Below are 26,855 nucleotides of genomic sequence, written 5' to 3' on the forward strand. Positions count from 1 at the left end.
ACTGTCATAGCCCTAGACACACTGCACACAATGGTGCTTGGTCCCATGCCACCTTACTCACCAGCTGTCCAGCCAGCAGGGGCATGTACTCAATGATGGCCAGCCGCACTCGCCACTTGGCGTCTTCAGCCAGTTCCACAATGGCAGGCAGCAGGGACTGGGACAGCTGCCGGATGCCAATTACCTCATTCACGCAGTCCAGGTTGGAGATAATGTTGAGCCGCACCTCTGGACACTGAGGAGACAAGGGTCTGAGAAGATGTACCTGGCCCAGAAGAGGGCTGAGAGTTGCCCCTCATCAACTCCATAAAAGTCACACTTCCTGAGGGCCTGCTACTGCCCTGCCCAGCTTCTCCTGAGCAAGTAGCATGCATGGGTTATTATGTGAGGCAGCGTTTTGAATCTCACCACAGACCACAAGACATGGGTAGTTGTTCTGAAGAACCTGCAGGAATTACTATAAAAATATGTTGCTCTGGAAAAAAGAGATGTGATAACATTCCCACTCTGCTGCAAGTCAGTTGGGATCCCATCAGCAAGGGGCAATAACTCCCTGGATATTAATCTGTGACAGGGAAGCATACATCTAGCCTTGAGGGTGGTTGAGGCCATCAAAGTGCCTGCTGGCATCTGATCCACAAGATGCTTGATGTGTGGGAGCTCATTAGTATCCGTTCTCTGATTTTTGTTCTCCCTGCTAGTCTTTGAACTCTGTTAAGGAGCACATCTCATTCATCCTTTATGTCTCCAGTAACTGGCATAGTCTCTGGCCCATAGCAGGTGCTCAATACGTTTCTGCTGAAAGAATGCACAATGGGACAAAGAAATACTTTTGAGCTGCCTGCTGACTACCAGTATTACGAGCACTGACTTACTATGTATGTATACACATATGTTACTATACATGTACTCACACATACACAGATGTACGTACCCAACCTACTTCCATAAAGTATGTGAACAACATGTAAGAAAAAATACATAAACACAGTTAGTTCTTATTAATCAAACAGAAGCCCTACTAGATCCTTGTGTCAAATTACACATTCCTAGATGGCAGACATCACAAGGAATCCTAAATTGAACCAAGTAAGACACAATTCAGTGACTCAAGTGAACAAGTGTGCAGTACAATAAAGGGTTAACTCAGCAGGTCCAGGTTGCTCAAATGAGGCACATTCCTAACAAGGGTTGGGTCCTTGACCAGCTTCTGTGAGATCTCTAAGCCCTTGGAATATCCTGCCTGATGAGAGGTCTTTGTGGTTACCTGGGAGACTTGGGCTGTGCCAGACAGACTACGCTAACAACATGACTCACAGCAAGGATCAAGCAATTAACTTGACCTCTGGAGGGCCTTGGAGACAGAGTAACTGAGGTCAATCATACAGGCAGCTCCATTCCATGGCTATGTGACCAATCCCCAATAAAATCCCTGGAAATCAAGGCACAGTGACCTTCAACCACCTTCTGTGGTTGGCAATACTCTATAGGTGCTGTCACATGTCACCCGTGGGGGATTCAAGAAGCGTCCACAGGACTCCATGTGAGAAGACACTGGGATCCTCATGCTGAGGCTCCCCAGGGCACCTGTTCCCTTGCTGACTTTCATTTGTCCTTTGCCTGTGACTAATAGCAACCACAAGTGTAACAGCTTTTCTGAAAGGGTTTTATAGCAAACCACTGAACCTGAGCATGGTGGTGGGGACACAGATGCAGCAAAAGCAGTGAAAAGTAAGGCAACTGCTGAGAAGACAAGACGGGTTAGGCTGGCACCTCTCAAGTAAACTCCCCAGAGTCCTGCCAACAAGTGCCTCTTTCCTTTACTAAACACAGTAAGGCTCTCATTTAGGAAGAAGGCAGACAACTTCCTGCTGGCTAGTCCAATGGCTAAAAAAGAATTCTAAGAACCAACCCCATTTCCCCTCCCAAGATGGTATTAGTTCATTTCTTTCTAGAGCCAAGGATACTGAAAGAGGGAGGAAACATCCCAGTACTGACCACTGTGTTGGTTTCCTTTTTCTGTGACAGTTGTTTAAATCTTATAGAGTGGTTTCAGATGTTTGCAAAATGCTGATTACATAAATTACATAAACTCATGTAAATAACTAAACATTAACTTTTCTTTCTTTTTTTTTTTTTTTTTTTTTAAAGAAAGAGAGTGTTGGGGGGAGTGGAGGGGCAGAATGGAGAGAATCTTAAGCAGGCTCCACATCCTGCACAGAGCCCAATGCGAGGCTCAGAGCTTGATTTCATGACCCTGAGATCATGATGTAAGCCAAAATCAAGAGTGAGACACTTAACCAGTGGAGCTCCCAGGCGCCCCTCAGTTGCTTTTCTTAAATTAACATTGTACCTCACATTTATAAAAGCCTGAACTGTCATAATGGTTAGAGATTGTATACCTATTCTTTGTTTTCCTTAGAAAGATTTCTGGAGTGAGAACAGCTCCATCTGCCATGCCACTCTAACCCCAGTCTAGGAAAGCGAGTTAGTCTGGATGTGCATGTGTCAGAATCTACTCCAGCAGAATATAATGAAGATGATCCAAGTCAACTGGGTGGACCAAGATGTGGTCAGAGTCAGGGCTGAGAAGGGCAAGGAGAGAGTCTTTCATACTTTCCTCACTTGGTATGAAGGCGTCTGTAACACCCAATAAAGAGGGAAATTTCTTCTTTGAATATGTTGAAAATTAACTAGATTGAGGTTTCACTGAATAAAAAAACATTTGAAATGCATATAAAACCATCATGATGGCCTTTCTGTACTGTGTGGAGACCCATGTGCTGAGTCTGGCCTATTTTCAAATATGATGATGAATTAAGGGAGTTACAGCACCTATCCAGGGCTGTGAGAGCAATGTCCTGACAGTGAATGGGCCTCTTTCCTTTTTCTGTATGTTACAATTCTAAAGATGGAAAATACTACATGTATTTATGTACATGTAGTACATAAAGACTTATGACCCACATAAGTCTCACCTCTGGAGGCAAAAAGAAATGAGGACCCAACAAAACCTACTTGGGCTTGCCACAGCACAGGAGCCAAATCACGCCTCCTGCGTCAAGAGACTTACTTCCCCCCATTCCCAAGCATCAGAGAGCCCAACTAAGAAGGCCCAGTGGAGGAACTCTGAACCAGAGCTGAAGAGCAATCCCTGCTGGGGCATCTGAAAAGGTCAGGTATAATTCTGAGACTGAGTGTCAGCCAGAGACCAGAGACAGGAAAAGCCTTTCTCAGATGAGGGCTTTCCCACAAACCACAACTTACTCTCAGAAAAGGAAAAAAACCACATTTCTTTGTTGAAACTATTCTGGTCATAAAAAACAAACAACAACAACATACAAGGCTCAAAAATGAACCAATAAACCAAGTGAGTGTGTACAGTGAAAGGTTAACTCAGCAGGCCTAGACTGTCCAAAATCTACCCTTCCAAAGACAGGGCTGGCCTTTGCCTCGCTCCTAGATCACCTCTGAGCCCTTGGTATGTAAGGAACAGTGTCCTTAACATAAGAGAAGAGAGGGCGTAAATACAATGATTTACCCCATTTAAAAAAACAAAACAAAAAAACTCCTGTTTAGGCATACCCAGAAAAAGGCCCTTTTTATTTGGGTAAGTTTATAAACCTTATCAAACATAAAATAAAGTTTATAGATCTAAAACTGAAATTTTAAATATAAGCCAAGAAAACCATGATGGGTTTTTCTCTTTCCTTCTTTGCAAGGGAAACTGCCCTGGTGCTGCAGGAGAAGATCACCGTGTAGCACTTGCTAAAGGTGCAGCAGGACCAGAAACTGGCTTTGGCTCTGTTTTTGCCCATGTGGGCTCACCTTCACACTCAGGCTGAATGTGGATCTTTCCTTGATGCCAGAAAGCAAAATGCTCCCCAAAACCCTGGTGAGATGTTAAAAGGACACAGGAGCCAATTCGAGGGACTCTCACCAGCCAAGCTCTTCCCATTTAAGCAGAAGTATATACAAATTATATTTATAACAAGTTATAGCCACAGAAAACATGCCTATAAAAGTAAACGTGTGTGAAGCACTTTACTTGGGTCTTAAAATTTAAGTCATAAAAATTAATTATGGCTTAAACTTTAACAAGTGATACAAATAAATGATCAAAAGTAAGATTACTAAGGTTCTTTTTAAAAGGCGCGTTGTCTTCCACATAATAAACCCTGCTTTGTAATTCTGGGGCTGAGAGATTATCCCGTCATAGGCAGAATTTTAAAATGTGCTATTTTGGGGCAGGGCAGAGGATTCAAAGCTGACATGATTTCCAAGCACTGCGTGGGCTGGAGGTGCTGGTGGAAAGAGACTGAGGCCTTTGGCAGCATGGAAGTCACACACCAGTCAACAGTCTCACCATCTATCTGCCTGATCACCACCAGGACAAAAACCATGGAGCATGCAAACCACCCCCCGCCCCACATGGTCCTGACCACATCTCTGCAACCACACCTCCCCCACAAGTTTGGTCTCCCTGCACCTCTTCTGGCTTCCCCACTGCAATCTTTCTTTTTGACAGTAACCCCAGGGTTCCTTTCTAACACCCAGATCTGTTCCAGTCCCTCTGGCTGCCCACAGTTTAAGTCCAAACTCCCTCCCTGGCTATCACCCCACAACCTGTCTAGCCATCACCTGGCACATGCTCAGATTCCCTGTACTTTGGGCCAACTGAACTGCAAGGTGTGGTCACAGGACTGGCTCTGGCCAATGGGGAATGTAGGATGCAAAGAGATGGATGATGGGTGCTCTCTTCTGAGCCTTGCCCTTATTGAGGACTATACTTCCTGCTGTCTAATCTCTTCTGCCTGTATGCTGGCTGGGGGTGGTGAAAATCAGAGCAGCTGCCTCATACCCAAAGAGTGCAGAGGTCAGCAGGGCTAACTCCCAGTGTAGGCCCACCTAGCTGTGAACTCTTGTGAAAAAATTATCTTATGTAAGCTACTGTATTATGAGGATCTTCATTACAGCATCTTCACCTAAATCCCAAGACCTGAACATATCACAGCACCTATGTAATCATAGAATCATGGGATTGCCCAGCTGCCTCTCTCACCATTAATCTGAAGGTCTCTGAGGAGCAAAACTGTCTTAGTCTTTTCTGATATGCTTGATACCCAGAAGAACTAGCACAGAGAAAAGGCACACAAAACCATTGCCTAATAAAGTGAATGAGTGAACGCACAGCCCAGCGTGCCCACCAGTATTCAACTCATTCTAGACTTGGGTGTCAGTTAAGATTCTAGGAGATTTCTGGCCAATCTGGCAAAGTAGTTGACCTACCTGTCACCTCTGCCAACCCAGATCTCAGAGCCTTCCCAGCACCCTTACCTCATCCTTCAGCTGAGCCAGAAAGAGGGGCAGCAGGTGCTCAATGGTGTTGTCTTTGCCCAGGATGGGGGAGAGGCCCATGATGACTGAGGCCAGGGCTGACTTCACGTGTTGGTTGGCATCTGACACCAGCTCCTGGGAGGGAGAAGGAAGTGGGTGCCACAGGGTCAGAACGACCCCTGCAGCAGCAGGTGACCAAGCAGATTTCCACCTCCTAAGAGGCCTGAGCCCTTCTCCTTCACAGAGCAGGGATGATTTAGGGTACAATGGTATAAGGCAGTTTCTTACCTGTCTCACCTCCTTTGAGCTCCATGAGCCCTGCTCCTGAAAGCCTCCCACCCTCATCCCAAAGCTCTTGGAACTTTTGAGGGGAACCATTCTCACCTCCAAGCTCAGCCCCAAACTTCAGATTCTGCCTGCACTCAGGGACCCCAACTGTTTCCAACCCAAGACTGCCCAGTCCTAGAAGGCTGGGGATTGTCTGCCTCTGAATGTCCACAAAGCCCAATGTCCACCCCTTCTCTTCAGCAGGCTAAAATCTCCCCTATTCCTCCTACCAATCTCCCCATTACCTTGATGCAGGGTAAGATCTGGGTCATGATCACATTCTCCCGACAGTCAGCAGAGAGATTTTCACAGAATTCTGTGGGAGGGGGAAGGGAGGCAGAGGCAGGTGAGACCTGATGTCCTGGTTCTGCCTCAAACCCCTTGGACACCCCCCATTTGCTGTGTTCTGGTTGCCAGCACCAACCTTTGACCTTGTGGGAGGCTGCGGCCCTCACCTCAGCCTCACAGTCTTTCATTAGGTTCTGGAAGGCGGGCACCAGGTCTGTCTTGGTGATCTCAGGCCCCACAGCTTTCTGGAGCTGCAGACAGAAAGCAGGGAGAGTGAGAGGGCTGGGCAGGTACTCTGGGTGAATGAGACCAGAATCAAAGTTAAAGGCACCAGAACTGGGGGTAAGAAGAACACAGCCCTTGGAATCACTGCTGAAATATACTCCTAGCACCATGGGGTGAGCTTGAGTGAGACTCCAAGCCGCTCTGAGCCCGTTTCTTCAAAAGCAAAATGAGGGCCATGACAGTACCTACTGCATAGTGGTGCTGTCTGCATTAAAAATAACAATAGGTCTCCTTACTGCTCAAGCTCTTTGGAATAGCGTTTTCTATTATCTGATCCAAAAACATTCTAGTGATATAATGGCTCTTCCTTTTTTTTTTGTATTTTATTAATTTTAATATTAAACATTCATTTTAATTTATATTCTTCTATATTTTTCAAATTGGTTACCAAACCACATATTACTCATGTCATATAATTAAACGCATCAAGTTTGATGGGGGAAGGCATGCCAGGGAAGGCACCTGTGTTCTGCTTCAAAGTTGGCTCCTGAAGACTTAGTAGGAAGCAGGACAGCTCATGACTAAGACGACAAGGAACAGAAACCCCGATGGGCCCAACGCTACCTGGGGCAAATGTTGCCCGTTAGACACTCAACAGACATTTACTAAGTGTCTCCTGGGCACCAGACATTGCTTAAATCTAAAATCCTTGCCTTTGTTGAGCTTTTATCTAAAACCCAATGTAGGGCAGCCCGGGTGGCTCAGCGGTTTAGTGCTGCCTTCAGCCCAGGGTGTGATCCTGGGGACCCGGGATCGAGTCCCATGTCGGGCTCCCTGTATGGAGCCTGCTTCTTCCTCTGCCTGTGTCTCTGCCTCTCTCTCTCTCTCTGTCACTCATAAATATATAAATAAAATCTTTTAAAAAATAAAATAAAATGAAACCCAATGTAATCCCGTTCATGCTGTCCAGAAGCCAAGGATGGAAGAATTGTCTTTAACCATGGTACTGAGCCTCCTGGGAACAGTTTCACAGGAACATCAATGGTCCCAGGAAATGTCATCCTGAGGCTCTGAGTCCTTCCAGCGAACATGATGGAAATAAGCACACTTATGGGAACATGGAGCCACAGGATGGAGTGGCTCCCATGGCTCAAACCCCGAGCTTCTCTCCAGCTTTCTCTCACACGGGGACCTTAAGAGGAAGCCCTGGTGTGTGCTCTCTCTCACACTGGCTTTGGACTCCCAGGACCCCACACACATGCCGTCCTTTTGCTGGAACACAGTCCTACCCCAGCTCTCACCCATCTGTCTTCTAAAACTAGCTGCAGCACCATCTCCTCTTCTCAATGCCCCATGCAGGTTTGTCAGATTGGCACTGACAGTTTCCATCTAGCTCTGTGGACCTTCCCCTTCAGGCTACCTGCTCTGTGGAGGCTAGGAATGTGCTGAATCCACTGAATCCCCAGCACTCATAAAAGGGCTGGTGATCAATAAACATGATGACAGGATACGCAAACTTGGGTCTCTGTGGAAAGAGCACTGTCTTGGGACCTTGTCCCTGTCCTGTCTGCCTGGTGATGTCACTCTGACCAAAGTTTTGAGCTGTGCAACAGGCTGAACTACTGAGCCTCCAAAATTGGTATATTACAGTCCTAACCCCTCAGTACCTTAGAAAGTGACTGTATTTGAAGACTGGATTTTGAAAGAAGTAATTTAGGTGGCCCTAACCCAAAATAATTGGAATTCTTATAAGAGGGGGAAGGTTAGGACACAGGTGTGGCACAGAGGGGAGACCATGTGAAGATGCAGGAAAAGAACATCTACAAGCCAAGGAAATAAGTCTTGGAGGGGCACCTGGGTAGCTCAGTCGGTTAAGTGCTGGAGTACTGGTTTTGGCCCAGGTCATGATCTCAGGGTCCTGGGATTGAGCCCCTTGGTGGGCTCTGTGCTCAGTGTGGAGTCTGCTTGTCCTCTCCCTCTGCTCCCCTGACCCTGTGCTCTCAATAAATAAATAAATTAATTAATTAATTTAAAAGGGAGATCTTGCCTGGAAAAACCATCCCAGCTGACGTTTTAATTTCAAACTTCTAGCCTCCAGAACAGCAAGGGAACAAAGTACCATCCAGTCTGTGGTACTTTGTTATGGCAGCCCCCAAAACTAACACAGGCCAGGCCTTTTCTTTTGTAAAAGGAGCTGTTCGATTATGATGAAAGCACACACATACTACCATTCTCTGCTCCCAGAGCTCTCCACAGAACAACCTGGCCTCAGAATCCTTCCCTACACAGCATTTTAGGTTGCCACTATTACTCAACAAGCATGGGCATTATGAAGTGAGACCCAGCCAGATGATCAGAGATCTTAGTGCTCAAACATCTGATAATCTGTTTAACTAAGACCCCAGCTCCTATGTGTGGCACCATCCCTACCCCTCTGAGGGCCTCAGTTTCCCGATTTGTGAGTTGTTAACAATCCTCACTTCTGTGAACTTGTCGGCCACCATGTATCGGACACGCCATGACTTGTCCTCAGCAGCCTGGCGAAGGGTGGGCATCACCAGGGCTTCCAGATCTTCCTGGGGCAGTAGCTGGGCGATGTTCACACATGCCTCCACTGCCAACAGTCGCACTGAGTCCTAGGGAGAGGATCAGAGCAGGGTTAGGACACCAGAGGCCCATTAGCTCTGGGACTCCCTCTTAGATACAGGGTCTACCAGGGGAAGGGGATGGAGTAGGCGGCTGGGGAGCAGAACCCACCTGCTCGTCAGAGGCCAGGTTGGAAAACATGGGGATGATCTCACTCTTGACATTGTCCAGTTCCAGCACCTTGGCAAATTCCCCCAGTTTGGAGGCTGCGGCCCGCCGCACCATGGGGGTGTCATCTGAGCACAGGTTCCGGAAGTACCTAGGAGTTGGAAGTGGGACTCAGGAGGAGGAATGCCTAGGATCCCACAGCAGCATGGAGAGGCAGTGAGGAGAAAGCACAGACTAATCATGCAAGTCTGGCTTTGCCTGAGTGACCATGGTCAAGCAACAAGCTCTCTTAAGTCTTCCCAGGCCTATAAAAAGCTAATGGTGATTGTTCCCACCGCACAAGGTCATGATGAGATTTAAATGAGATAACGTGTATAAAAGCAGATCTATACATTGTTAGGCCCAGTGAATGGCAGGTGCTGACCCTATAAAGTTGTTGAGCTAAGATGTTGGTCAGGAGTCCCTCAAAGGTTTTAATTTTACTTTTCAGGAGTGTGGGGGAATGCATGCATGCACATACGCATGCAGATCTCTAAGCACATGTGGGCAGCTTTAAGCCAATATTCTGTCCTGTGTAAGAGCTCAGGGCCTTGGCTTTCAGCTCAACAGTCTGTGGAGTTGGTGAGTAAAAACAGTGCAGAGTGGGGGAACACGTACTAATGGGAAGTTTTAAACCATTAAGTTTTTAATTTTCATTCACTGTTCCTGGAGGTGAGCCTTACATACAAGGAATTCTCTGGGGTATCAAGCCTAAGGGCAAGAGGGTGGAGCAAGCAGCCAAACTTCACCAGTGTATCTGTGCAAGTTCTGGACCAGCGGCAGGTCTAAGATGGTAACGTCACAGGGTGGGGTGCTTTTATGGGCCAGAGTCTGTTCTAAGCACTTTATATGTGGTAATTCTTGTAAATCCTCACAATGCCCAAAGGGAGAAAGGAGCTATCATTTCTTCATTTCCTAAATGGACAAGAGGCTGTGTCTGGATCAGCCCTGGGCACACAGGCTCTCTAAGGCACGGGTGTGGGAGTGGGGGCAGAGCCTGAGAGAAGGGGTCCAAGCTGAGGGGAGGCTGAGACTCACTGTCGAAGTTCTGCCTTGACGGCACTGGACACGCGGGGGTAGCAAACAGAGAAGAGGCCACAAGCCGAGGTGCGGGAGGTGAACCAGTCGCCACCCGCCAGCCGCTTCACCAGTGGCACGAAGTGGGCCTCGAGGTCAGAGGGTGAGTGCTCATGCGAGATGGCCCGCAAGGACTCCACTGCCTTGTCCCGCACCACCGTCTCCTCCACCGTGGCCAGCGACTCCAGGGGTGGCTGCAGCACATAGTACAAGGTCACAGCAGGTCTCCTCCCCACTACCCCAGCCTTGACCCCCACCCCATGCCCTTTATAGCTCATCTCTTCTGAGAAACCTTCTGTGACCTCTCCATCCCAGCCTTCACCCAGCAGGCCTTCCTGAAGAGCCCTAACAAAGAACATCACAAAGAGGTCCTTGAAGGAGCTTCACTGGGGGCCATGAACCTCACAATTATACACATCGCTTTCTGAGCAGAAGGCCACAGCTGTCATTAGTTGCTCACAGTGCACAAATTGTGGATACTGACTGGAACATCTCTTTGCGAGATGTTCTAAGCAGGGTCACTGTGTCACACAACTTGGGATGGGGGAGGGGACAACGCTGGCTCTGTGAAGCAGGTCCCATGACAGTCTTCATTTTACAGAAGTGGAAGCTGAGGCAGATAAGTTCAGTAACTTGCCCACGCTAGCGCTAGCTCCAAGCCAGGATCCAAACCAGGCCACCTAGCTCCTGAGCTTGCAAAGGGTTGAAAGCATGGCTGTGGCTTCTGAGAGGTGACTGCCCCCAGGAGCTCACGTGACTTAGGAACCTGGGGCTCGGACTGCAAGGCCTTGAGGAGTTGTGCTCCTATAGGGACATTGGACTGGCTTATCACTACGTCCCCAGAGCCCAGCAGAGCTCCTCAGGCAGGGCGGGAACTCAACCATTAGACTGTAAAAAGAGAGTCTTAAGTGATTCCAGTCTGTTCAAATGAAAGTGTGAAAGTCTGCAGTCTGAAGTCCAGTATGGCCTGACATGTGCAGAAGGCTGGAAATCATACCTGGAAATGGCTCCAGGGCCCAGGCAGGCAACAAAATGGAGCAAGGAGCAAAGGTGGTGGGTGGGGACAATGGAAAGAGGCAGAAACTGTGGCAACTAGCCTCAGGAGGACAGCTGCTTCCCAGCTCCATCAGCTGCCACCACAGGAAAACACAGCTGGTAAAAGCAAATTGTTTTCCAAAAGCAGCCAAAAGGGCCAGTTGTGTATATGCCAAAAATCTCATTTAACATGTGCTACACCATGAACACTGAAGCCATTATGCTGCTTGAAATAAGGCAGTCAGAAATGGTCACTCGTTGTAGGATTTATTTATATGTAGATCCTAAAGTTACCATATTCATAGACACATAAAGTAGAATGGCAGGCCCCAGGGGCAAGGGAGAAGAAAATATGGGAAATTACTGGTTGATGGGGACAATTTCAGTTTAGGAAGAGGTTAGGTGGCGGTGATGGTTGCACCACAATGTGAATATACCTAATGTCACAAAACTACACTTAAAACTGGCTAAATTTGTATATTTAACCACAATAAAAATAAACCAAAAAAAAAAAAATCTCATTTACAAAAGATTGACAATGATTCAAAAGGAAAATGTTAACACTAGGCCACCAAGTGTGTGGCCTCTGTCATAATACCATGCTATCATAGGGTTCCTGATTCTGGACTGGCTCATGGAGTATGGCCGAAGGTGGTGTCACTAGGCTACCATAGGAACTGTTCCTCCTCATTCTGGGGTTTTCTGCTTCCCAGGCTGGCACATGGGATGTGGGTACTCAATCAGTATGTGATGAGTGATTCTGGGTGGAGCTTAACCTGTTCCATTCAGAGAGAGTAACTGGTCATAATAGAGGCCTGGGGACCAAAGCCAAGCAGTGTTTAGGTCACATGATGGTGTCTGCCCTAGTGGGTTGCTATAGACTATGGTTCTCACAGCGAGGTCTGGACCACAACAGGATCACCCAGAAGACCAGGCTCAGCACAAATAAAAAAAATCAGTGTGGGGCCCAGAAAGATGCAGGTCTAGGAAACTTCAAGTACTGCTTTCCCACAATGAAAAGCTATACTGGGGGGCCTCTCTATGAAGGAGAGAGGGTAGAGTTCTCAAACCCAGAGAAGATACAGGGGAGGGGAGAGGTGTGAACCTCCTAAAATCACTGTACTTTTAGGAGAGGCTCTAGAGTTTTCATCAGATATTCAAAGGGATCCACAATTCCAAAAGGGTTAAAAGTTGTGGATACAGAATCAATCCTTGTGCTGTAGCTACATGGATCCCTATGAAATTAACTCCATTTCACCTCTACTGCGAACAAGGGCTGGGATTGGCTCTGACACACCTCTGGGTTCCCAAGGCCCATAGCTGGTACTCATGTTTGTGGAATGAACAAACTGCACAGTAGCCATTTTCCATTTCTCTTTGTCAAAATCCAGATCCACTGCCACCTCCTCCAGGAAGCCTTCACTGACAGCTCCCCCATCCCATCTGAAACAGGTGAAGGGCTTCCTCCAGGTTCTAAGGTCCCCCAGCTTCTCTCTTATCCAGCTCTAATCAGCCTGTAGAGCAACTGAGAGCCCCATGGGAGGGTAGTAGAAAGGAGCAGCAGTGGTTAAGAGGCAGGGAACTAGGTTCAAATCCTGACGGTCTCTTCTCAGCTCAGTCAATTCTCGTAAACCAGACCTTGAGCCTGTTTCCTCATCTGTGAACTGGGGCTGGTACGAGTATGTATATCACAGGGTCACTGAGGGACATGACAGGTGACTGTGTGGAAGGTACCTACAGGTACCAAGGAGCACTAGCATTCGGACCTGGGACCTGGCCTCTGGGTTTCCAGTGCTCCCTGGACCAGGGCCCTCAGGATGTGTCTGCCAGCTGTTGTGAACATCATGAACACCAGCCCCAGAGGCCTTGTGACTCTCCCTCAAAGTAAGTGTGGGATGACCCTGACCTGGTAAGGGAAGGACTCCAGGGTTCCAGTCCTGCTCCCCAGCAAGCCTGAGTCTTATACCACCTGAGGGCCCAAGGGACCCTTGTTAAAGCTACAGGATCAGCGTTTTCTGTTCCCAAGTCCTTTGAGGTGCTGCTGAAAGCCACAAATTCTCTCAGAAAAACTGATAAATGTTAGGGCTTGCAGAAAGTTTCATGGGACACACAGGACCCTTTTCAGGCTGGTCCCCAGACCTCATCATGTTCCTTGTGTTAAACAGCCCTAATCTGTGTAAAATGTAGGAAATGATCACATTTGCATACAATTGTCTACGTATACATACACATCAATTATACACGCACACACAGATGAAAGCTGACAGACTAGAATTTAATGACAATTATCCAATTTCTTCAGACCTAATACTGCTTGGAAGAAAAGTTACCATATCTGCTCAAACCCCAAATTCCTCCAATTTTAAGAAGTGCCATTATTTCACACAATGCAAGGAGGAAGAAGGCTGCTAATGAAAAGTGTTAAGGCATCATTAAGCGCAGATGTCAAATATAAAGCTGTATCTTTAGAAACCATGACATACAGAATTATTGGGGCAGGGGTGAGGGGAGGGAAGCAGGTTGTAGCAGTGGCCGCGGGCTCTGAGGAACAATGAAAACCAGGGGACTGGGAAAGCCCTGAGGCTTCTCCTTCCCAGATCACAGGACTGGACTCTTTCCCTGGTGACAATGGAATTCTCCTTTCTCTTCTCACAAATAGCAGTTACTATTAATATCTGACCCATCTTTGTGTCCCTAGCCATCACCAAGCACAGGGGTGCATAGGCAGGCACCTAGAATCCCAACTCTGCTACTGACTGTGAGGCCTTGACCAAGACACTTAACCTCTCAGATGCCCAGTGGCTCATCTACAAAACAGAAATGTCTCTACCCCAAAGGGTGGACATGACTTCAAAACATACAGCTTAATGACACTGGCAGCTAACAGTGCCAACACCTGATGGTACTTGCCATGTGCCAACGGCTTAAATTAATTTTTTGGGGGGGCTTAAATTAATTATAAAGATGTTTTAATGACTCCCATTTTACGGATGAGTAAAGTTTAACAGAGAGGTTAAGTAACTCTTACAAGTCACACAGCAAAGAAGTGGTAGTACTCAGATGGCTTCCACAGCCAGAGCCCTATATGTACAGTGCCAGGTAGGGCCTGGCACTGGTCAGGCATACCCAGCTAACAGGAAGGTAAACAAGTACATCTTTGGTATTGCTATATGAATGCCACTACTAATCTGCTGGATTAAAGAGAATGTCCAAGGCTTGCCTGTTCCTTGAAGGTGACCCCCAAACGGGTGGGCAAGGGGACCTCCCTGCCTCCCAGACTCACCAGCAGGCAGTGGACGTACTCGGGGCCTCCCACCAGCGTGGTGAAGGTTCCCAGCTGTTCCGCCAGGGCCAAGAGGACCTCATCCTCATCGTAGATGGTATCTGGGGAACCAAGACAGACTCTGTTATAGCCCCACCCCAAAGCTGACCCAATATTCTGGGTAACCCAAGCTGGGAGCAAGCAGGCTCCATTCTGTAAGCACTCAGTCTCTCCACCCTCTACTTGAGCTGGTACACAGATCGGAGATGCAGACTTGGGTCAGGACAGAGCACCAAAGGCCGCCTTCTGCCCTTTACTAGGTGAGGGACACTGGGGGAGTGAAACCAGTCTGCAAACCCACTTCTGCACCTGCACGCACTTCTCTGAGGGAGAATTACAGAGGAGCACACAAAACCATGCATATAGGCACAGAGCCTGGTCAATGGGGGCTTTTCGCTTTGGTTCAGCTTCTTTCTTCAGCACTGCCCTCTATGCCAAGAATTAATTTTTCTCTTTAGCCTGAGGAATTCTCCATCCTTCTAGACTCAGTTCAGATTTCCCGACCAGACCAGAGCACATCCTTTCTCTACACTCCCCTCAACCCCAAGTCACCTTTATGAGAGTCCTTATATTTGGAGTCCAGGACTGGCTCTTCTCTGTACCCCAGTTTCTGCTAGAGATGAGCACAGTAGTTCAGTCCAGGTGTGCTAAAAGAACGGATGACTATGTAAAGACAGAGCTGCTGAGTCCTAATGCTCAACCCAAAGGCCTTTTTCAACTGCTGACCCATATGGCAGAAGATGCTTCCAGTAGGAACTGCTGACTGCTATGGCAGAAGACGCTAGCATCCCTGGCCTCTATGCTGGCATTTCAACTTTCTGAGATTAAGCCAAGCATACAGCAACCCAGCCAGGCATCCCAGGCCCCCCTGCAGCTGGAATGCCAAGTGACCATGCTCTGGTCAATGCTACTTCTATTCACACGTTCAAGCTCTGAGTCGCTTCCTCACCACCACCCTCTAAGCTCTTGGGGCTGTCATCATCTTCCTCATCTTGGGGTGGTTCTCTGCTCTCTCTTGGCTGAGTGTATGGCCATTCACTTCACCTGTGAGTCTGTTTTCTCACCCTACATCCCAACAGAGCTGTGTGAAACCAAAGTGAAGTGATGTTTTCTATGAGGAGCTCAGCATGGGGCCTGGCCCAAGTCAGTGCTTCAGAGAACACAGGCTAGCATGGCTCCAGGGCCACCAGGCCTGGGTCCTTCCTAGCCTCAGTTTCCCTGGCCCTCTCTATACATAGTTAACCTCACCTGGTATTCAACTCAGTATGCGGTCCAGACTCCTTGGTGAAGCCATGTTCCTGGAAAGCCAAATCGGAAGGAACTGCCAGCACTTTGTATTTTCATGGTCCCCACCTCTACAGAACAGCCTTCCCAGTCTCCCTGTTCTAGACTCAAAGGCTTAGGGCCACCTCCTCCCCACTGCTCTAAGGCTGACCTGTTGACCTTCCACTTCAGTATCACTCTGACGACCATCTCTTGCTGGGTCACTGTAACTGCTTCCTAACTGGTTTTTCTGCTTCTACCCTGGCCCCCAAACCACTCAGCCTCCTCCCAGAATCCTGAGTGATTCTTTAAATCATGACATTTCCCTACCCCAATCTTCCAATGGTTTCTGAGAAACATGAATTAAAATCTAGACTCCATATATCATGATCCCACATTATGTGGCCACTGTACTAATCTCCAATTCACATCTTCCCTCTAACACTCTGTCCATCCTGCTCCTGCCTCTCCCTGTACTTGGAACATTCTTCTCCTAAAGTCCTACAAAGTAGGTGCCATTCAGGTCACACCCCCAGGAAGATTTGCCCTGACCACTAGTAGGAATCTCTCTTACCGTTATTCCCACTTTCTCTCTCTAGCCTCAACACTACCTATTTCCCTGAAAAGGAGCTCCATGAAGACAAACTTTGATTTGTTCTCCATCTCACAGCACATAGTGGTGTGCATTAGATATTTATGAAATATGCAACAAATGGCCTACATCAAAGTATTTTTTTAACTGTACCATGTATCAGCTTAAATGAACCCAGATCTTTTAAATAGAAAAAATACTCTTTCTTGAACTTGAAGAAATGCCATGGCCACAACTAAAGGCAGGTATCAAGCCACTCTCCTCTGCCTCAGGGAACCTGCCTTCATATACCTTCCCAACAAAACCACAAGGTGTTTAAGACAAATCCAGGACTTCTGGGGATACTTTTCACCAGTGTTTGCCTAGGTACAGGTCTTTAAATGGCAAGTGACTTTTTAGCCACCAGCACACATAAGTGATTTGACTCACCTTGGAACGCATCCACATCTCACTATGGCCAAAAATTACCAACACTGGTTTCTAACACAGTGAGACATCAGGCAGTAATTTTCCCCTCATAACACTGTGAATGTTCCATAGGCCTGAGCTCAGAGAGGGCTTTCATCTTGTTCTATCTGAAACAGTAGCATCTTTTCTGAAAGATACAATGTATCTATTGCTATTTTGAATATTTTGCAATGGGTAAAGCCAAAGCAAAGAAAATCTGCCATCACTTAAGGACAGCAGCCCAAAGAAATCTGTCTTGAAAAGTCACTAAATCTTAACAATGGAGGATTCCCATTTCACGTAAGAAATGAAGCACATCATAGCTGGGACAAAACCAGGCAGCCCAACCCCACAGTCTGTGTTCTCAGCCACTGACCCCAAGCTGGCTGCCTCTGCTATTTTTTTGCCCATCTCACCCTGCTGTGTGCACAGGAGGTTATTTTCTACATCTTGGCCACCCACCCTCCAGCAGCTATCTGCCTTCACCTACAGGATTAATCCCAGACTGCTGCCTGGCACTCAGGACTGGCAAACCTACCACCCTACCACCCACCTGTCCCTGTGCCTCTTCCCCATCCAATCACCATGTTCAATGTTGCCTCCATTTGTTGTTTACTCCTGCCAGTTCCCTCCCCAGCTGCCTTCCCCACTACTTCACTATAGAGGGACCAGCAGCACACACTGAGCATTTTCTACAGACCCAGCTCTGTGTGGAACACTTAATCCTCAGCAACCCTATAAACTAGGTCCTCCTCTACTTCTTGACAGATAAGGGACCTGTGAGGCTAGGGGAAATGGAGTAGCTTACACAGCTGTGTCCCACTAACTACTTTACCTACTTTATTACACTTCCTGTGCCCTAGCTATTCCACCTCAGCACTTGAGAGCTCCCACGTCTTGCCCAATTCACCCATGGAAGCCACCCGGTTTGGGTCACCTGCTCAGCGTCCCATGTATCCCCACTCCTCGTGTGGCATGCCCAAGCAGATAAGCCTGTGCTCCTCAGTCATTAGCCGTGTCACTGTGGGCAAGTCCCTGTACCTTTGCAGGCCTTCATGTCTCCACATGTCAAAAGAAGGAACAATAATCTCCGCTCCCTTCCTCCCCAGCATCTCCATTACACCCCAATGACAGGATCAGATAGGAGTCTCACTAGTGACTAAGACTTCAGCTGCAATTTCAACTACTATAAAGTAGTAATAGGAATAGTGGGAGCAGAGGATTTACTACTAACTGGTGGACTGGTGTGCATTAGATACTGTGCCAAGTGCTTTGCACACATCTTCAGTCAGGAGTGCATGGGGTAAAGCAGTCTAAATGCTAACACTTAGGAGCTCTTCCCATATGCTGAGCACCGTGTGAGCACTTTACATAGCATCTTATTTAATCTTCGTATCGGGTTGTTCTATTAAGCCTATCTCACACATGAAGAATCAGAGGCAGGCAGCTGTGAAATACCTCGTCCAAGGTCACAAAGCTAGAAAGTGGTGGAGCCTGGATTTGAACCAAGGTCACCAGGACCCTGAGTCATTAACCAGTGCTGTAAAGTCTGCAGCTAGCATGACTAGAGTCACCTCCTCACTGTAGGCAAATGCACTCCTTCACCTCTTCATCCTCAGTGTCCTACAACCTTCATCCTCAGTGTCTTCCCCACCTTAAGGAAACGTTGTGAAATTAACACAGGGAACAATGCTGATGTGCGCTTACTGAGCACAGTAAGGACCATGAGCTAACCCAATCCTCAGGAGAGGGTTTAGAGCACCTCCTGGCACAAGGCAGGCAGAGGACAAACATCAGCAACTACTACCGTTACTTAATGCTCACATCAATGCTACATAGCACATGCATGTTTATCTGTACTTTATATGTAAACACTGTAAGGAACAGTTAGGTTAAGTAACTCATCAAGATACCAGCTTCTGTTAGTGCTGTGATTCAAACCTGGCTCTATCTGCCTGCAGAACCCTTTCATCAATCCTGCCCCCACCCCACCATGCTTGGCACAGGGTGGATACTCACAATCTTAAATCCCCAACAGGAACCACCCTCCAGGTGTCCCCACTCCACTTGGGCCCCAGAAGTCCACCTCCTTACCTGTTAGAAAGGGCAGGAGCTCGCTGCGGGTCCTTTCCACCCCAAGGGCCAGGGCGATGGTGGACAGTTTCTTGATGCTGTTGAGACGAAGCTAATGAGAGAACAAGAAAAGCAGAGGAGTATGTTAGCAAGTCCAGACTTAGGGGTACGTGACAGCTCTGGATCCAGGCAGCTTCTGGAAGCCTCATGTGGGTAAGGATGTGGAAGAGTAACTTGGCACACGCCTACCAAGTGACAAGAGTCAATAAATTACAATGGTAGCAGCAGCCTCAGCAAAAGTACTTACTGAGTCTTACTGAGCAGACAACCACTCAGTGGTGCTTTCCTTTTTTTTTTTTTTTTTTTTTTTTAATCCAAAATCTGTTTATTGGGATAGTGTCCCACTCATCTTGATTCAGGGAGCTTTTAGTGCTGCTTCCGCCTAAAGGAGCATCCTTCTGTAAGCCTTGCTTTTCCTCCCGTGGGCTGGCAGAGGACAGTAGAACAGCCGACACACCAAACTACCGTCTATGCGTGGCTGAAGACGGTGGTGATTTTGTAGCATCCCCGGTACTTCACATCCATGAAGTAGGAGTTGGGGCTCTGCACCAGGCGCTTCTTCTTGTGCTTCCTCTTCTCCTCTTCCGGGGACAGGTGCAGGAGATCCTTCGCAAGGGGCATGTTCTCGTGGGGAGGTCGTCACCGCCGGAAAGTCAGTGGTGCTTTCCAAGACCACTCTCTAAAACTATATACACTGCACCCCCACACACTTGATCCTCCTCCTCTCTTTGGCCCCCTCTTGCATTCAGCACCACCTGACATGCTCCAGTAGGGGCGGCCATGTTCCAGCAAGTTTATTCTGAGCCAGGTCAGAGGCTGGGCACTCACACACATAGGTGCTCTTGACAACCTAGTCGTCAGAGTTGTTATAAGCCCCATTCTACTTAGGAGGAAACAGGCTCAGGGAGCAAAGTCCCTTCTAAGGGTCACACGGTACATGGTGTGGGGCAGGGACTGAAACCCAGGAAACCAGCTAGCAGTGATAATTGCAGAACAAACAATATTATAACAATGTTGTATATAAACAGGAGTACTATTAGCTGTAGTAATGATAGCACTAGCCTAATGGGTTGAATAGCGACCCCCGGAAGATATGCTCTAGTCCTACCTCCCAGTACTCAAAAATGTGAAAATAGGGACTTTGAGATGTAATTAAAACAGCATCTCATGATGAGATCATCCCAAGTTTAGGGGGAGCCCTTGTGAAACAGAAAAAATGTTTACTGGTATCTGCTCTGCACAGAGCTTCTAAAATCCTCACAATTTCCTAAGTGATAAAAACACTAGGAGTATCTTCTATTCTAATACTTAGTTTATAACCCTGATTCCTAACACAGAGCTCCTTAATCCCTTACAATTTCCCGAGTGATAGCAATGTCTTTCTTTCTAATGAAGCAAATATTGGTGGGCTCCTTGGTGGGGACTGGTCACCAAAAAGACCAAGCCATTTCCAAGTGGCTGGAAATGGAGTTAATAATCAATCCTGCCTCTATGATGACACTTTCATAAAAATCTTCAAAGTACAGGGTTTGAGGAGCTTCTAGATTGGTGAAAACAACCACATACCAGAGAGTAGCACATCCCAACTGCAGAGGAACTGAAGCTCCTGTACTCAGGACCCTTACAGACCTCACCCTATAGCTCCTCATGTGGGTGTTCATTCGAATCCTTTATAATTTTTTTAATTAGATAATAAGCTGAGAGATGTTAAGTTTTTCCCTGAGTTCTGTCAGCTGTTTTGGCAAATATCCAAATCTAAGGACAAGTAAACCTCCAATTTTTAGCCAAATCTGACAGAAGTTGTGGGTAACATGAGGAACCTACTGCCACAGGCATCTGAAGTGGGAGGCAGTCTTGGGAGATACAGCCCTTAATCTGTGGGGTCAGTACTGACTCTGGTTAGTGCTAGAACTGAAACGAATTATAAGACATCCAGCTGGTATTGCAGAGAATTGCTTGGCATGGGAAAAACCTTACATGTGGTGTCAGAAGTGTTGAGTGTGGTAGTGATTTGAGAGTCAAGGAGACACACAGGAGTGCAAGTTTTCTCTACACAGCCAATGATCGTATTTTTATGAGACAGAAAAGAAGACATGGAGACACATGGAGGGGAAGGCCAAGTGAAGATGGAGGGAGAGATCAAGGAGATGCATCCACACAAGCTAAGGAGCATCAAGAATTGCCAGCAGCCACCAAAAGCTAAGAAAGAGGCATGAAACCAATTTTCTTCACAGACTCCAGAACTGTGAGAATAATTTTTGTTACATTAAGCCACCAAATGAGTGGTGATCTGTTTTGGCACCCAGGACTCTAACGCATTTGGCTAACACAGGATAAGTCTCACATGAAGCACTTAGGTGTTAGGACCTCTCTCGATCCTCTCACTCCTAGGGAGGTTAGCATCCAACACCCCCCTTCATGTGGAGACAGGCTCAGAGAGGCAGACACATGCCAAAGTGAGCACTGAGAGAGTTGGGACCCAGAAGCTTTGATGTCACAGTCCACTGGCAATGGAAATCCTTACTGGTTTCTCCAGCTCAATGGTGCGGCCTCTCATCCAGGCTCATTGGGCTGCAGCAAAATGAAGTGAAGTTATGCATGTGGGAGTGGAAGGAAACACCCCTGTGAGTAAGCCACATTGCTGGGCAGAGCGGACACCTTCTTCCCGGAAGGAAAGGCACAAGGAGGGATGGGGCTCCCTCAGCCAGTTCTCTTCCTAAAGAGGTCTGTGAGTGACTGGTATCCTACATTAGTTCCTTGGTCCATGGGTTTAAAAATCTGAGATCACAGACAATAATGTGATCTAAGGAAATGCTATGGTGGCCTCTCCTCTCAGAAAAATGCACTCACATTTCTCCTACAATGTCACTGGGTTTTTGGGTTTAACATGGTCCAAACACTCCCCTCTCTGGCAGCAATGAATCAAGAGATTAAGTATTATGAGGTCCAAATCATACTTAGCCAAAAAATAAAACACATATAGAGACAGACCAATGGAAACATAATAAATGAAATATGATGAACATTAAAAGTTAATGAATAGAGGTGGTAAATATAAACCTTTTCTGTAAATTGCCAAAACTACATATTTTCAGCATGTGGGGCCACACCATCTCTATCCTAACTATTCAACTGTGCCCTGGCACAAAGGCAGCCACAGAGCCAGACAATATGCAAACCAACAGGAAGAGCTGTGTTCCAGCCAAACTGCATTTCCTTTTGGAGGCCATGGGCTGAATCTGGTTCATGGGTTGTAGTCTGCTGGCCCTTGTACAAGTCTTTAAATGTTCTGTAGGTTTGAAGTTTTCCATAATAAAATACTGGGGGGAATACTGACTTAGTTGCCTGTTTCCTCCAAGTTGGATCTTTGGATTCTTCTCTAGCTGAGCTAAGGGGAAATGCACACAAGGGCCAGGGCGACAACAGCTGAGCAGCAACAGTGAGATGCTAGCAAGAAATGAGCCTAAGCATAATGCCAGCAACAATAGCTGCTAACATTTATTGCTTGCTTGCTATGTGCTTGACAGTATCCAAGTACTTGATGGGGAAAAGTAACACATTTGATCCTTAGAACTGAGCTCTGAGAGAGGTATTACCTTTTTAAAAAAATATATTTTATTTATTTATTCATGAGAGAGGCAGAGACATAGGCGGAGGGAGAAGCAGGCTCCCTGCTGGGAGCCTGATGGAGGGACTTGATCCTAGGACCCTGGGATCACAATCTGAGTGAGCCAAAGGCAGACACTCAATCACTGAGCTACCCAGGTGCCCCTGAGGTAGGTTTTGTTTTAAGGGTGAGGATACTGATATACAGAGCAGCTGTCATTTGCCAGAAAGCAGCAGACACCAGACTGGAAGCCAGGCACCCAGACTCTTAATCTCAACACCTCTGTAGTTTAGGAAAGATGCCCAAGGGGTGGGCGCATAAGAATCAGGCCATCCCTGCTATGGTGGAGAAGCCCCTTCCCTCCTGCTGTCCCTGGAGAGTCTGGCTTTGGTGTTGTTGAGAATGTCAGCCTGCTTTCTTCAGCACAGACAGCACCATCAACACTCAAGAAAGGCAGCACAGGATGGTGCTCTGGAGCCACATCACTTTGGGTTCGAGGCTAATAAGCAGCTTTACATATTAGCTATGGGATCTTGGGTCACTCTTTGTACCTTTCTGAGCCTCAACTTCCTCACCTGTGAAATGGGGATTATAACATCACCTATCCTCAGAAGGTTACTGTGAGTAGCAAGTGACATAAATTTGACTAACAAAGACAATAATGACAGCTATGATCTCACCCTGTTGACAGCATCCTGATTTTGTTCAGCTGTCAAGAAGGGCACACGTGGCAGCAGGCTAGCTGTCCACTGACTCCTCCTTTACTTTCTCTCATAGCAAAAGAAAAATAGCAAATATTCTCATGGTGCATATACTGTGTGCCAGACACCGTTTTAGGTGCCTTAATGTCTCGTTTGATCCTTGCAACCTCCTGAGGATTCAGGATCACCCATTACACGGCTGAGAAAACAAAGGCACAGGAAGGTTAAGTAACCTCATACTGCTTATAGGTGGCAGAGCCAGGATTAGAACACCAGTCAGCTGGTTCTTAACTGGTACCATCAATTTGTATTTCTGTGTTTTTAATTGTGTGTGTGTGTGTGTGGGGGGGGGAGACACGGGATGAGTGCCCTTAGCAAGTCTAATAACCAAATTTTGAAATAGAGAACACATGAAACTCTAGAAGTACCTGCAACAGTTGACATCAGATGTGAACAGTTATGATTTCCACAGGCTTTACTAAAACTATACTTTGCTATTGTGATACTACAATTCGTAATAGGAGGAAAGTTAAATTGGAGCTATAGGTTACTGAAAATGAAGATGTTATTTTTCCCATCCAAATTCATGGACCTGTGTTGGAATTCTAGATGGACCTCAGGTTGAGAGCTCCTGCACTGGGTTATGCTGACGCTTAGAACCCCTAGTTTTCAGCTGTGCACATAACCCCCTGGAAGAGACATTTCTGAACTGCCTTTTCATCCAACGTGACCAGGAAATTAATACCCAGCCAGTGAAATCCAAGTGGGAATGCTGGGTGTGACTTCTAGGAAGTATTCTTAAGGGGATCTGCAGTCACACAGCAATCTTTGACCGGCCATAGGGCAGGTCAAAGAACAGCATACTCTGACCCAATTCTGTGATATAATCCTTAACATTGATATAATCCTTGAGCTGCCAAACTGGTCATGGAAGGAAAAAATGAACCCTTAACTTGAAACAACAACTTGTTCGCTGGGTTCTCTGTGCATTCCTGATGGAGCAGCTATGAATAACATCAATAAGAAATCCTTACTGTTCCTTGATCATGGCACAATGCTGGAAGATTATCCTGTACGGATCCCAAAGCAGGTCCCTGTCAGTCACCTATGACATTCCACAGGCATGGTTTTGCAACAGCCACTGTCACTCTGGACTGAGGCTGCCTTTATACCCAGCAGCCCTCAGCACACAGCCCAGTACATGGAGACACAATATCTAAAATCTCACTTCCCACCTATATTCACTATATGCACCTGCAGAAACACTCCTTTTTAAAGCCCATATTTCCGTTGGATCCACAAAGCTTCCCTGACACAAACACATACAGTGTGACCCCAGGGAGCTTCCCTGTTACAAAGGTGTCCAGTATGAGCTACATGCAGTCCACCTTCTCTTCAGAGAGAAATCTGAAGGCCTTGCTATGGCCTCTGAAGCGCAACATAATCTAGCCCCCTCCCCACCAACTCTCACCACCTACTGTCCCCTTACCCCTGGAAATCCTGCCTTAACAGTTTCCTTGACAGTAACCAACAAACTAACAATGCAACACCACTCTCACCCAGCTCTTTGCACTCACTGATGTACTGTCTCCTCAGCCTGAAACACTGTTCCTCCAGACACCTCAGAGCTCCCCCTACTTTACCCAGGCCTCTGCTGGATCCTCACAACTGCCCAGGGAAACAGCACGCCATCACTCTCCACATATATGAACGCTCGCCACTTTCAACACAGACTTCTTTGTTCAGTTTGTCCTTCCTCACCAGGACGTAAGCTTCACAGGGCAGGGACCCTGTCTTCTTCACCCTGTGCCCCAAGAACCCGGGACAGCACCTGCTCAGAGTTAGAGCCCAATAAATATCTGCTGGTTTTTTTTTTTTTTTTTTTTTTTTTTTTAATAAAGGAAATACAGATGTTAATACAAGCAGAGACAAGCATCTGGAGGATATCTGGAGCAATCTTTTTGTTTGGAAAACCTGGTGGCTAGCAATAGGGTGGTGGGTCTGTAACGTAATGTGTGTGCTTTAACAAGGAGCTGGGAATGCCCAGTGAAAGACAGAGTCTATCTCCTATAAAGTCCTGAAGTTTACATATCTTCTTCCTTATTTCACAAAGAATCACTTTTTAAAATGAATATGTGTGGATGTGAAAAACAAAGCACCCACTTGGTAATCATTTAACACTGCTGAAGAGAGAAAATGGGCATTACAACCTGTATTTCTAGATCATTTGAATTTTTTTTTAATTTATTTTTTAAACAACAAATGAGCACATACTCTGGCTTTACCCACTAGCTAAGGGTCCCTGGACAAGTCTGGGCACCTCAGAGCTTCTGTTTCCTCCCAGTAAAATGGGAAATACAACAGGGCAGACCTCATGGGATTGCTGGGATGATCAAATTAAGGAAAACCTAGAGACAGAGCCTGGCAGGCAGCAAACACCTCAGTGTTAGCTGCTATTCTTTACCATTGTTTCTCATGTATTTGGCATTGGGGGGAGGGGGAGTGGGTGGGTCAGTAATCTCTCCACCTTCAGAAATTGCAGCACTAGAGTGAACAGTTCTCACAGCAGTTTGCCTAGCATAATTATTTATGGATATGCCTGTTTCCCTCATTTGGAAGGTGACTTGTCTCTGGGACAATGGTCAGGACTGTTCAACTATTTCCAGTGGTGATTCCTGAACCTAGTATAGGGCTGGGCAAGCTAAAAAAGCGTGAATAGAAATAATTTCAGTGTTTTAAAACTCAACTACAATTCAGAGTACTTATGTGCCAGGTACACAGCTAGGCACTCTACACAGGTTCTCCCTTGTAATTCTTATGACAATGCAAGAGGCAGACCCCAGCCCCACAGTCATCCTAGAGAGAGGTAAGTAAGGCACAGAGAGGGGAATGCAGGCTACCCAGTGAACTGTGGCAGAACCTGCAACTTGAACCCAGTTCTCTGCCATCCTACACAACTCTTTTTAGTTTAAACTCTCAGAGAACCACCTTATTTCTAACTTCTCATTCACCAATTCCCCATGTGTTCCATAAAAAGTCGGAGCTTGGAACTCCATGTTTCTGAGACATATACATGGAGCAAGCTGCTGCAAGATCTTGGATAGTGGTTAGCAACTGCAGGGGCTTTATGCAGAACATCTCACTAACCCACACAACCCAGCCTGTGTGTCTTCCATTCTTTTTTCATTTAACAAGACAATCAAGGCCAGAAGGGCTGAGTAACTTGGAAAGTAGCCAGGCCAGGATTTGAAATCCCACTCTGCTTCCACCCATGGCTGTGTCTCCCTGTGTCACTTCCAGGCCTAGACTTTTTCTGCACAGGGGACTCAGCTTGGTGGTGAGGAGGGCTGCCCTGAAACCTAGTGCCCTTGGCTAATTCCTTGCATCATTACATTACATCTGATATATAACTATTAAAAAATCTTTTAAAGGAAAGTAAATTAGCACCTATCTCAGATGTCTTTGTGAGGACTTTATTAACACATACAAAGTACACATTATGAGGTTGGGCACATAGTAGGGCTTCTAAACCTCAGCATTACTAACATTCAGACCTGGGTTACCTTTGTGGTGGGGGCGGTCCTGTGCATTGTAGGACACCGGTCATCACTCACCTCTCCCCACGGGACCCCAGATGCACTATACCCACCAGCTGTGACAATCAAAAAGATCTCCAGACATTTGTCTCCTGGGGAAAACAACATCACC

At 46.8% G+C, this 26,855-nt stretch overlaps 1 protein-coding gene and 1 pseudogene across 2 annotated transcripts in view; both read right to left on the reverse strand.

Annotated features, from left to right (window-relative positions):
• The window catches only part of PPP2R1A (protein phosphatase 2 scaffold subunit Aalpha), a 39,695-nt gene that overhangs the window by 7,175 nt on the left and 5,665 nt on the right, over positions 1 to 26,855 (reverse strand). For both annotated transcript variants that reach the window (XM_077842871.1, XM_077842873.1), the window contains exons 2-10: positions 18,801 to 18,891; positions 14,366 to 14,466; positions 10,009 to 10,241; positions 8,935 to 9,082; positions 8,658 to 8,813; positions 6,089 to 6,203; positions 5,910 to 5,980; positions 5,338 to 5,472; positions 62 to 235 (exon numbers count right to left, since the gene is read on the reverse strand). In XM_077842871.1, coding sequence (XP_077698997.1) covers positions 62 to 235; positions 5,338 to 5,472; positions 5,910 to 5,980; positions 6,089 to 6,203; positions 8,658 to 8,813; positions 8,935 to 9,082; positions 10,009 to 10,241; positions 14,366 to 14,466; positions 18,801 to 18,891 — 1,224 coding nt within the window. The remainder of the gene's footprint in view (positions 1 to 61; positions 236 to 5,337; positions 5,473 to 5,909; positions 5,981 to 6,088; positions 6,204 to 8,657; positions 8,814 to 8,934; positions 9,083 to 10,008; positions 10,242 to 14,365; positions 14,467 to 18,800; positions 18,892 to 26,855) is intronic.
• LOC144280723 (small ribosomal subunit protein eS27 pseudogene) lies at positions 19,102 to 21,852 on the reverse strand (annotated as a pseudogene).

The sequence above is a fragment of the Canis aureus genome, chromosome 1 (assembly GCF_053574225.1).
Source record: "Canis aureus isolate CA01 chromosome 1, VMU_Caureus_v.1.0, whole genome shotgun sequence".
In the NCBI taxonomy this organism is placed as follows: domain Eukaryota; kingdom Metazoa; phylum Chordata; class Mammalia; order Carnivora; family Canidae; genus Canis; species Canis aureus.